Source organism: Cladophialophora carrionii (assembly GCF_000365165.1).
Source record: "Cladophialophora carrionii CBS 160.54 unplaced genomic scaffold supercont1.2, whole genome shotgun sequence".
Lineage (NCBI taxonomy): Eukaryota > Fungi > Ascomycota > Eurotiomycetes > Chaetothyriales > Herpotrichiellaceae > Cladophialophora > Cladophialophora carrionii.
This window is the reverse complement of record NW_008481827.1, coordinates 784093-795541: the sequence shown is the minus strand read 5'-3', so window position 1 is coordinate 795541 and position 11449 is coordinate 784093. Positions and strand designations below refer to the sequence as shown.

Genomic DNA, 11449 nt, shown 5'->3' with positions numbered 1-11449 from the left:
ATTTCCGGGGAGCTCACGGAAGAAGCCGGGGAGACATTCATTGCTTTTGATCTGGGGCTGTTCAACGGCCACTCCGCACTGGGGGGTTCCTGGGGCCTGCGCTTCTGTCAAATTAGAGCTATGGTGTGCAGTGCGTTATCTAGGTTCAGTGCAGGTGTAACAAGGAGAACGCAACAGCAGCTAATACAGACCAGGTTCCGGTCGAGATCGCGCTCACACAAGCCTCACGCAAGAAGACCACCACAGTGGACGACGACGAATTTCCCGACTTCCTCTTTCCAGGGACCATATCTACGGCCTCACGACAAGCAAGACATACTCCTTGACTTGAAGCATGCGCAACCGTCCCTGTACATATACAGTAGATCCATCCAGGCCGCTCGCCTTCGCCAAAGGTCACGCCGCACAAACTGTTCGGGTACGGAGTAGCGCAAGCCTCCAGAGAAAGATCCGCAAATGACACGGAGCACCCACGGGCATGCGTCGGTGCTCCAGGTTTACCCCACCCCCTCCGACCCGACCGGAGGAATTCCTGGGGACATGATCTAATTCTCGTGTCAGTGACTGTTCGCTACTGGTTCGGTCCAGCTGGAGACCCATGGGTTTGGTTTCCTTCTCATGTGTTCGCTATCGGATCGGTCTGGCCACCCTACGCCCTGCTGTGCAAGGCGCTGAGGCAGGGGCGCGTTCGTTGATGCAGCCTTGCTTCGTCGACCCACAGGCCGACCGCATTCGCGAAAATGGCTAGTTGGCTGGCGGTTCCTTTCGGATATCTCTCACGAATAGTGCAAAGAGGTTACCACAACCCCAGACTCGCTTGTTCGCGGGCTGCGAATGCAATGCACTGGGCAGACCCTATACATCAACGTGCAATACGGGGTGGGGGCGCTAGCACAGATTCCAGCATTCTGGGGTATAACCTCGTCCGGAGAAGGACGCAAGCAATCCCCAGACACCGATCTAGGCAAGAGGCTACAAATATGGCTTGCCATACCCTGGTGGCGGAAGCTGGTCGATGAGCTTTCGAATCCAGCTCGTCAACTTTCGCCGAAACCCGCAGCCATGACGCCCAAGACTAACTCTGAGGTCGACATCGAGAAGTCCTCAAGCAACCTCGAACCCGAAACAACCCATCTCGAGCGACCGACTATTAACCTTGGCAACGAGGCTGTCTTGCTCGATGTCACTGCCGGCCACGTTGATGGTGCTCTCCTTAGTACCTTGAAATTGGCTAAGGACGGACATGTAAGAGCAATATTCATTGTTCCCAGTCACGCAAGCTCCATAGAGTTGACTCCTTTCCAGACAGTCCTGATTCCACAGCCGTCACAAGATCCAAATGACCCTCTGAACTGGTCACCCTTCAAGAAGCATATGATCCTTGTCATCCTGGGCATCGCGGCTGGCCTGGGTGATATCACGTCAACCTTGGGAATCCCTCCCATCATCTTGCAGGGCATCAAATGGAACCTGTCTCCCGCGGTCGTCAACTACAACAACAATCTTAACGTGCTTATGCTGTAAGTAGTTCGACGTTGAAATCTGAGAGATCATATCTGACAATTGTCTTTTCAGGGCCATCGGCGGCATATTTTGGGTTCCGTTCGTGTATTTCTGGGGCCGTGCTCCGGTCTTGTTCTGGACGACTCTAGCCGGAACACTCTTTTCTCTGGGCACCGTCCTTACGGATGACTTCGACACGTACTATGCCCTCCGGGCGTTGCAAGGGTTTTGTCTGTCCTCGGTCCAGGGCATCGGCCTGAACTTTATCAAGGACATGTTCTACTTCCATCAACATGCTCGCAAGATTGGTATCTGGGCCGCTATCTTCCTGACATGTCCTTACCTCGGCCCGCCCTTTGGCAACTTCATCATCGCGGGCACTGGATCATATCTGGGCTGTCTGTGGTTGGGATTTGCATTGTGTTGTGCCAATTTGGCTCTCATCGTCCTCTTCTCGGACGAGACTTGGTACAGGCGCGATGTCCCAATCGAAGATCAGCCGGCTCGCGGTCACCGACTCCTCCGCGTCGTTGGTATTTGGCAATCTACGGTCCGGAAGGGATATTTCCTGTCCATCCCAGAGTCTTTCCATCGACTTTTCCGAGTTTTCGTTAAACCTATCATCATTCCGAGTATGATCTACTTGTGAGGATACACCTTTATATGTACACAAACACCGGGCTAACCATGTCTCTCTAGTGGCATTAATATCATGTGGGCGGTGGGGATCAACATCGGCACGTCAATCTTGTTTACTGTCCCCAAAGAAGCCGGTGGATATGGCTTTGGGCCAAACGCACTTGGAGCAATCTGTCTGACACCGGCAGTCGGCACGGTCCTGGCGGAAATCTGGGGTCATTACTTCAACGACTGGCTTGCCAACCGGTACATCAAAAGGCACCAGGGAGTGTTTGTTCCCGAAGCGCGTCTCGTCACCAACTACATCGCAGCCGGCATGATGGTTCCCGGCCTCATCATCCTCGGCGAGGCCTTGCAGCATACGCTCCACTACAGTGCAATCATCATCGGTTGGGGTTTGTATACGGCCGGCACACTGACCGCGTCCGTCTCACTGACTGCTTATCTGCTGGACGCGTACCCCGTCGCGGCTGGAGAAGTCAATGCTCTCTTGAACTTCTCCAGAGCAATCAGTGGCTTCTCTGTGGGGTATTTCCAGGTGCAATGGGGCGCGAAGGTCGGATATGACGGATCTTTTGGGACACAGGCTGCTATTGTCGGTGTGTCTGTAGGCATCATTGTTGTTCTTCACATGTACGGTGGCCGAATGCGTGCCAAGGGCGGTCATGTGTGAACCACAGTCTCCAGGAAACGTCTTAGGGTGGATGTCCCTGAACCCTGAGGGAGAGTCGTTTCTACGACCTCTTTGGTGCAGAAACTTTTGGCACGTCAGCCAGACAGCAAATGCTTCTATACATCATCGCGTCTGATTACGAGCCACCTAGGTCTGGGTCCGCACGGAGACATTGTCGATTTTCATCTTCGACAGTAAGTACCAAATACCATGTGATATTGAACCATGAACACGACACGTCGACTTGAACCATTTTTAGAAAGTAAAGCCGTATCCACTGCTGTATCGTTACAAATCCTGCTTCGCCAGCTTTGCATTATTGGAAGCCTCAAACAACTTCAAGATCTGGCTGTGCGCGACCAGCAAGATCCCCCCTCCCGGACAGAACCGGAGCAGTTTTGCCGTGAGACCTTTGTACAGACCCCGAATGCCCTCCTCTCGCGCCACGGTGACCAAAGCCGGAAACGCCCAATTATACTTGGCCGTCACCGTCATGCCCTTCGCTCTCGTGGCTGCCTGGATTCTCGTCTTGACCACGTCCAGTGGCGTGTTGAGCAGCGTGCCCAGACTCCCTCCGATCGAACCGGTGAGGAAGTTGGTCATTGCCTGTTCCAAGTCCGTCGTGGGCGTGGGTAGTGCCGCCTTGACTTTGAAGATGCTGCCAAAATACCCGGCGTTCCAGACCACGTGGCGCCACAAGGTCACCTCGAAGCCCTGGTACAGCACGAGCAGTCCCTCGGTCTTGACGATCTGCGCCAGACACTGGGTCACAGACTGGTATCGACTCGCGGCAGCGGGGTCCTGTAGCCGGACCTTGACAAGCTCGAACGGCGTGACCACGACTGCCTCGACCGCACCGGCACTCGAGCCGGCAAGCAGCGCCACGGTCTGATCCACCTTCGGGACCCCAAGCCATCGCAGGTACTGCCTGGTGAAGATGTCGTTGGAGGAGAATTTGACGGCTCTGGAAATATAAACAGTACCCAGTGCGTTGTCAGCGTGATTGCGCAAGGCAATGTGTGTTTCTTAAAAGGGCCAGAGAGAGCCAGAACAGACCTTTTGGGCGTTTCCATCAGGATTGGAACCGCAATCCCGCGATACAAGCGTCCGAACCTGCCATGTACATCATTGGCCATCTGCTCTGGGCGCTGGATTGGATACGGTACTTTACCCTTCATGTCTGATGATCTTGGAGAAGCAATCCACCACGCCGCGGTAGGACTCTGTCGACATACCCCTCGATTGCTGGAGCTGTCTTCCAGGGGAGTCAGATACGTGTGTTGATCAAGTAACTACCGTAGGTAGTTGACTTTTGTATCCCCAGTACGTACAGCCTCGTCTTGACGACATCCAGAGGATACCTACGCAGGATGTGTCAACCAGTCTTTTCTTCCCTGTGGTCATTGTGACGCTTCGAACATGATCAGAATCTGAGGATACCGGCAGCGCAATGTCAGTTAGCAACAAACTCCCTACCATCCGTGCAACGACGGGGCATCACTGCATACCTCTGAGACGCCTGCTCCGGCTCCTGGAAATCAAACGGGTTCCTGATTAGTGCAGATCCACGGCGTTTTGCTCAGCCTCTCACTTACCGGCCGCGAACTCCTGCGCGAACGTCACGTTTCTCTTCTGAGCCATGGCTCTCTTGCAACAATCTCGGAAGCGAATCAACGCTCAAAAGTGAGGAAGCGGTCGAGCTAGGCTGGCGATCTCAGATTCATCATTCTCACGTACGAAATATTGGGACTTGGCATTAGCCTCTGCTCTTGAGGTTCTACCAAGACAAGGACACTCCGCTGTAATCAGCCCGAATCCAGGAGCAGACTATGCCGCAAATCTCATTTCTTGATTGCTTGAGCGACTACTAGCTCAATGTGGGGAGCTGGCCTAGTGAGAACACGATGGACGCATCGTGGGGACTACAGTACCTAGGTCCCTCCGGCTGATCTGTAAGCAGGGGGTATGTATAGTACTGTATTATTCAATCGCCGCAACAGTCGCAGTCACCCCTAGGCCAACACGGCCCCACACGCAGCGACGGCTTTTTTTGGACCGTCTCGGTGCACTGGCATTGAGTGTTAAACCAACCATACATGCATGATTCCCTGTTTTGTACATATCTAGAGTCGTACCTGTAGTGCCACGAGTTCCGTCTAGCACCATTGCGCCGTGCCCGAAAACTCTATCACCGCCTGTCGCCGCGAGCAAAGCGTTGCCGATGCCCTTTTAACCGACTGCGCCACGGGCTCTCAATTCATGGATCTTCTGGGGGTCAAAGCCTAGACTTGCGCTAAGGATCTCATCCGTGTGTTGACCAAGGAGGGGCGGCGGCGATCGTATCGAAGGTTTGGATCGTGAATATTTGACCGGCGTATTGACCAGGTCCATCACACCGCAGCTCGGGTGATCTACTGAAACAACCATCTCTCGGGCTCGGACTGAGGATGACGGTGAGCTGGAATCCTGAAAAAACCGTATCGGGATACTCACCGTGTTTGTGATTGAGCGTGTCCATCAAGTCATTGACTTTGGCATACGGAAGACCCGTGCCCTCGAAAATGTCTAGCCACTCTTGCGTCGTTTTCTGCTTCGTGATCTCCTCGATGGCTGGTTCCAAGACGCCTCGGTTTGCAACTCTCGCGGCATTCGTGGCGAAGCGCGCATCACTGGCCCATTCCTGCTTGCCTAGCCCTGCGCATAGGATTCCGAAGAGACGATCGTTGCCACCGCCGAAAAGAACGTCACCGTCGGACGTTCGGAAGGCTCGATAAGGTACAACAGAAGCTAAAACCAAGTCAGCGGAAGGGGATAAAAAGAGAGACGACACTTGAACGGCCAGTCATACGATGTGCGGTGCCCCATCTGCCACTGTCCCTCTTCTTCGATATCAGGACGGATTCAGCCATGTTCGATAACGTGGCCACCTGACAATCGCTCAGACACACGTCCAGATGTTGACCTCGGTTTGAGTTGTGTCGCTCGAGAAGTGCCGCCATGATACTGTTGCAGGCGTACATGCCCGTGGTCAAATCCGTGACTGCGCATCCGACTTTGACCGGTGGTCCGTCTCTCGTACCGGTGATGTGCATCAATCCCATCTCTCTGACGATACAGTCAGTTCTTGCTGGCCATGTAAAGAGCAAACGTCAAAACTCACGCTTCCACCATCACGTCATATCCGGCCCGGTCACTGTATGGCCCGTACTGACCGTAGCCCGTGATACTGGCGTATATCAGGCGAGGGTTCGTCTTCTGCAATGTCGGGAAATCCAGCCCATATCTCTTCAGCGTCCCCGGCAGAAAGTTTTCCACAAACACGTCGGCGGTTTTGGCAAGCTCTCGAATGATCTCAGCACCCTCTGGATGCTGGAATGACACACCCAAGGACTTCTTGTTGCGATTGACCTTGAGTTGTTTGCATGTCAGCTCGATTATCGAAATCCACCACTGGAAGACTGCTCCTTTGTTCTCTTACCGAGAGGTAATATGCACTCTCTCCAGGGCCGCTCCTTCCATCGAGGTAAGGGGCGTATGGGGGCCCCCATTGTCGCGTGTCGTCGCCGCGCACAGGGTGTTCGATCTTGGTGATATCGGCACGTTGAGGAAATCAGTACAGAGGAGCAGGTCCGGTGCTACAGTATTCGCATAATTACACTCACCCCAGGTCTCCGAGGATTTGGGTGCAGTAGGGCTGAGAATATGTCTGTTAGCAAAAGGCACTACAAATGACGACGGCAAACCAGCTCACCCCAGCTAGAACTCTCGTGAGATCGACGACCGTGATGCCCTGCAAGGGGAGGCTCTTCTCGGCGGACAAAGTTCCCAGCCTTCTGGAAGGAGGACAACGCGCTTTGGAGGTCAATCGTGAGAGTTGTCGTCTAGCCACCGTGCCGGGAACCATGCTGGACAATCCCTCCCCAAACAAAAATATATGCCAGCTGCAGCTGGCCCAAGATCGATCTGAAAAAGCCGAATGAGAAGCTTCTCATAGTGCATCTAAAGACAGGATCCCTCATGGCAAGGGCACGCAGGGTTTGGTATGTGGGTTCATCGTTCCAATCTGGAAATTAGCGAGCTGTTGCTTCCCCGGGTGGCCTTCGCCATCCGATCTTCCAGGCGCCCTTCGGTGCCTAAGGGGGATTGCGGGTGGGGCACTCGAGCCCCGGAACCCTCCCTAACTACTTCGTACATGCCTAATGTCCAGGTGGGAAACCGGTCTTGCGACAAGCTGGCAGAAGCTCATGTCCCTGCTCCATGTGAAGTCAGTCGAAGAGGCTGAACCATTTCTACTGTGTCATGTTGTAATTAGTCCTTGGATTTCTTTCTTGGATATCGAGTTTCGAAAACCGTCGAGCCACCATGTCGAAATTGCAGATATTCCTCCTACCTTGCCATCGGGGCATGAGAAACCCAGTACCATTCCTCGTGCCTCAACGTCGCTCGTTTTCCAACAGCCATGTGCGACTTCGGATCAACAAATTCTTCGATTCGCCCTCCAAAGCCGTTGCTGACATCAGGAGTGGTGACACTGTCCTCGTCGGCGGGTTTGGACTCTCTGGCGTACCGATGACACTGATCAACGCGCTTCGCGACCAGCCGGAGATCAAGGATCTCACCGTGGTGTCCAACAATGCTGGAATGCCGGGGATAGGACTCGGTCAGCAATCATTCGCATCGAGTTCGACAGTTGGAAACGGCAACTAATACATGCAGGCACGCGCAGGTCAACTACTGGACACGAAGCAAATCGGCAAGATGATAGCCTCGTATATCGGCGAAAACAAAAAGTTCGAGTCCATGTATCTGTCTGGAGAGCTCTCGTTGGAACTCACGCCCCAGGGGACAATGGCGGAGAGGTGTGCAGCCGGCGCAGCTGGTGTACCTGCATTTTACACGCCAGCTGCGTACGGAAGTATCGGTAAGAAAAAAACCTTGATGGCCATCTTCTTCGGAGGCAGGATCGGGGGCTCACGCTTTTTTGATCGGTTACAGTGCAGACGGGAGAACTCCCAGTGAGATACAAGCGCGACGGCTCCATCGATCTCATGTCCAAACCCCGCGAGACACGAACTTTCAGAGGCAAGCAGTATCTGCTGGAAGAATCGATCTTCGGAGATGTCGCGTTGATCAGGGTCGACAAGGCCGATCGGATGGGGAACTGCCGATTTCGTAAAGCGCAGAACAATTTCAACGAGGTCATGGGGAAAAACGCAAAGCTGACAATAGTCGAAGCGGACCATCTGGTCGAGGCCGGGGAAATTGCTCCCGAGGACATTCACCTGCAAGGAATCTATGTCGACAGGGTCATCAAAGCGACGGTGCCCAAGGAAATTGAGAAGCTGACGTTCGCAAAAAGCCCGGAGGAGAAGTTGAAGCAAGGTGAGTCACTCGCGGTTGTGCAATCATTTCAACAGTGGTACACATCCTGACGGACCAGTGGCTGGCGCGTCGGCTAGGAGAGAGCGTATTGTGAAGCGAGCCGCTCAGGAGCTCAAGGATGGCATGTATGTCAATCTCGGCATTGGCATGCCTCTGCTGGCACCCGACTTTGTTCCGGAAGGGGTCGAGGTCGTGCTTCAATCGGAAAACGGCATGTTGGGAATGGGCAGATACCCCGATCCTGGCGCAGAGGACCCGGATCTCATCAATCCGGGTAAAGAGACCGTCACTCTGAACCCGGGCGCATCTGTCTTCGGGAGTCATGAAAGCTTTGGCATGATCAGAGCCGGGAAAATCAACTTGACCATGCTTGGAGCGCTGCAGGTCAGCGCGAACGGAGGTAACTAAGCTCAGAAGTCCAAGGTGAATCCCAACAACGAGAACTAAATTTTACAGATCTGGCAAACTTCATGCTTCCAGGAAAGGTGAAAGGTATTGGGGGCGCGATGGATCTCGTGGCGAACCCACAAGAGACAAAAGTTGTCGTTCTCATGGTACGTGGCTTTCTCGTGATGTGCGGATTCTAGAACTGAGATCAATGATCAGGACCATGTGGACAAGAAAGGAAATCCCAAGATCCTTCCAGGTGAGTTGCAGTCCCCTTTCGGAGCGGGCAGGGAGGTGACATTGACGATTCCGCAGTCTGCACATTCCCCTTGACTGGAAAGCGATGCGTGTCCCGAATCATCACCGACCTTGCGGTATTCGATGTCCGGCTGGACGGTCTGGTGTTGATTGAGCTGGCCGAGGGAACGACGGTAGATGAGGTCCAAAGCAAGACAGCTGCTGCATTCACCGTTGCCGATGATCTGAAAACATTCTAGTTATTGGGAACAGCATGAACGGGGCAAACGCGGAGCGTCTGTCTGATCGAGGCGTCAGAGGATCGGAAGAAGCAATAAGCACCACCTGTTCACAAGTTTGGTTTCGTTCAGATCAGATTTAGATGGCATCTAGACTACTATTGTCAGCATGGATCTCATGATCGCTGGCTCATCACCTGCAAAGTGCATTGACGGGTGCAAAAACTCTGGCATGACTAGGTGATGGATGTAGTGTTACTTTCTCAGCGCCAGGACATCATCGACCATGCGAGTCGAGGATCCTAGGTAGTTGACTGGATCGCACAGTTTCTTCAGCTCGTCCATGCCCAATGCATCAACAATATCTTGGCTCTGGCACAAAGCCTCAAGCAAGGACACTCTGTTCTCAACGGCTTCCTGACATGCCTTGTATACAGTGTCGTGGGCCTTCTGTCGGCCTATATGTGGTGCCAGTCCCATCATGACGGCCTCTCCGACTATGAGGCCCCCAGTAGAATTCAGGTTTGCCAACATCTGCTTGTCATCGACAACGAGGCCAGACAGGGCGAATGCTGCCTGGTGCAGAGCTCCAACTGCCACGGTAAAGCTTTCGGGAACGGCCACCCATTCCAGATGCCAGGGCCCGGAAGCTCGCTCAAAGTCCGAGATCATTGCGTCCAGCCCCAAGCTCGCATTTGATCTCAAGACCTTCGACGCCGCCAGCATCAACTCGCTGGAGATGGGATTCCGTTTCTGTGGCATGGTTGACGATGCCCCTCGGTGAGGCACGAATGGTTCTGCGACCTCTGCAAATTCGTTCGAGCACATAATCATGAGGTCGAGCGCAATTTTCCCAATGCTTCCGCCAATCAATGCAAGTAGATTGAGTGTCTCTGCAACACCATCTCTTGCGACGTGCCATGAGATGGGAGGATTCACCAGACCAAGCTCGTTGGCCAGCTCCTTTCGAACAAGTAATCCTGCTTCTCCGGCTCCCAGCGAAGCTAGGGTGCCTGCCGCACCGCCATACTGCACCATCAAGGCGCGGGACCGCAGCTGCTCGAGCCTCTCGCGGTGTCGATAGAGGCTGGAAAGCCAAACGGCGCATTTGTAACCAAACGTCACCGGGAGTGCATGCTGCAAGTGGGTTCGGCCTGCCATCGGCGTTGCTTTGTATCTCTCGGCGAGACTCTCAGTGGCCTTGATCACCTCGCCAAGTTTGCTTTCGACGATGGACAAGCCCGATTGGATCTGCAATATGGACGCGGTGTCCATGATATCTTGCGTCGTGGCTCCCCAGTGTAGGTATTTGCCCGCGTACTCCCCACACATGGCAGAGACTTGTCGCACTAAGGGAAGGATCGGGTACCCTACAATTTCGGTTTCGTCACTGAGACGGCCGAGGTCAAGCGACGAGGCCAATGCCTTGCTCGCTATCTGCTCTGCGGCGTCGTGCGGAATGACATTCGCCCTTGCTTGAGCTTTCGCGAGCGCTATCTCCACCTCGACGCATCTTTCGAGATAGGCCGTGTCGCTGAATACCTGGAAGCCGGACTCCAGTCAGCTAATTCTTGTTTTCACGATCGGATATGTTGTTGACTTGTGTTTGAGCCACTGCAGTCACCTACCTTCCGGATCTGGTCCGTCCCAAAGAGATTTCGGAAGACCCGAGAGTCGATGGCACTCACGCCTGACATCTGTCTCCGGGGATTCGTGAGCGCCCGCCGGGCCTGCCACAGTTTGGAAGTATTGAAGCGGAGACGGAGTCTCAATGCAATCATCCTAGTCGACGTCGATGTAAAGTACGTTGGAGAAGCACACATGACGTGGTCAGAGCCAGAAATGCGCCTAGTAAGCAAAAGTTGAAAGATCTCTCATGTTTCGAAGATCCTGCGACGATGACGAACTGCCGAATCAAGCTAGACTTGACACGATCGTCGGGACCACAAAACATGTGGGACGCGATCAGAGTGTTTATACGGAGTCGGAGTAAGGAATAGTGAGTTTTATTTGGATCAAGGAAAATCATTGATCCGGTCCACTTGACGAGACTGATTTGGGCGATGACAAAGACGAGCGGAAGCCTGGGAAACGAGGAGACTTGTGTCTGTCCCCTGTAATTAGGTACGCAGTATCGCCAAACTCGGTGAGCCGATCACTGGCTCTCTGCTGTGCGAACGTGTCAATCAGAAATCGTAGACTTCGGCAGATAGCCTACGCAATCAGCTCGTCGATTTGAGTCGTACGGCACGTCGGGGCACATAACAACAGAGGTTCGAGCCCACTACGACACCAGGTATAGGCTAACAAATGCAGAGACATTTCCACGTCAAAATCTCGGAGCGAGTTATTCGAGAGCGACAGGTCTTATCTTTTTATTCGGTGACCA

General features: G+C 53.7%; 5 protein-coding genes across 5 annotated transcripts; 2 read left to right on the top strand and 3 right to left on the bottom strand.

Annotated features, from left to right (window-relative positions):
* Positions 1–1062: 1062 nt before the first annotated feature.
* G647_02351 (uncharacterized protein) lies at positions 1063–2815 on the top strand (the record flags this gene model as incomplete). Its single annotated transcript, XM_008726700.1, has 4 exons — positions 1063–1245; positions 1306–1520; positions 1576–2148; positions 2203–2815. The coding sequence occupies 4 exons, from the start codon at positions 1063–1065 to the stop codon at positions 2813–2815; spliced, it is 1584 nt and encodes a 527-aa protein (XP_008724922.1).
* A 288-nt stretch (positions 2816–3103) lies between these two features.
* Positions 3104–3993, bottom strand: G647_02350 (uncharacterized protein; the record flags this gene model as incomplete). The annotated part of the gene is made up of 2 exons (XM_008726699.1): positions 3104–3779; positions 3872–3993. 2 exons carry the CDS (start codon positions 3991–3993, stop codon positions 3104–3106), a joined length of 798 nt encoding a protein of 265 aa, XP_008724921.1.
* Positions 3994–5044: 1051 nt separating this feature from the next.
* G647_02349 (uncharacterized protein) lies at positions 5045–6719 on the bottom strand (the record flags this gene model as incomplete). Its single annotated transcript, XM_008726698.1, has 7 exons — positions 5045–5256; positions 5309–5602; positions 5664–5920; positions 5976–6223; positions 6294–6327; positions 6478–6509; positions 6567–6719. The coding sequence occupies 7 exons, from the start codon at positions 6717–6719 to the stop codon at positions 5045–5047; spliced, it is 1230 nt and encodes a 409-aa protein (XP_008724920.1).
* Positions 6720–7177: 458 nt separating this feature from the next.
* Positions 7178–9081, top strand: G647_02348 (uncharacterized protein; the record flags this gene model as incomplete). The annotated part of the gene is made up of 7 exons (XM_008726697.1): positions 7178–7475; positions 7542–7736; positions 7811–8197; positions 8256–8597; positions 8654–8751; positions 8804–8843; positions 8900–9081. 7 exons carry the CDS (start codon positions 7178–7180, stop codon positions 9079–9081), a joined length of 1542 nt encoding a protein of 513 aa, XP_008724919.1.
* A 234-nt stretch (positions 9082–9315) lies between these two features.
* On the bottom strand, positions 9316–10757 carry G647_02347 (3-carboxy-cis,cis-muconate cycloisomerase; the record flags this gene model as incomplete). Its single annotated transcript, XM_008726696.1, has 2 exons — positions 9316–10602; positions 10689–10757. 2 exons carry the CDS (start codon positions 10755–10757, stop codon positions 9316–9318), a joined length of 1356 nt encoding a protein of 451 aa, XP_008724918.1.
* Positions 10758–11449: the final 692 nt, after the last annotated feature.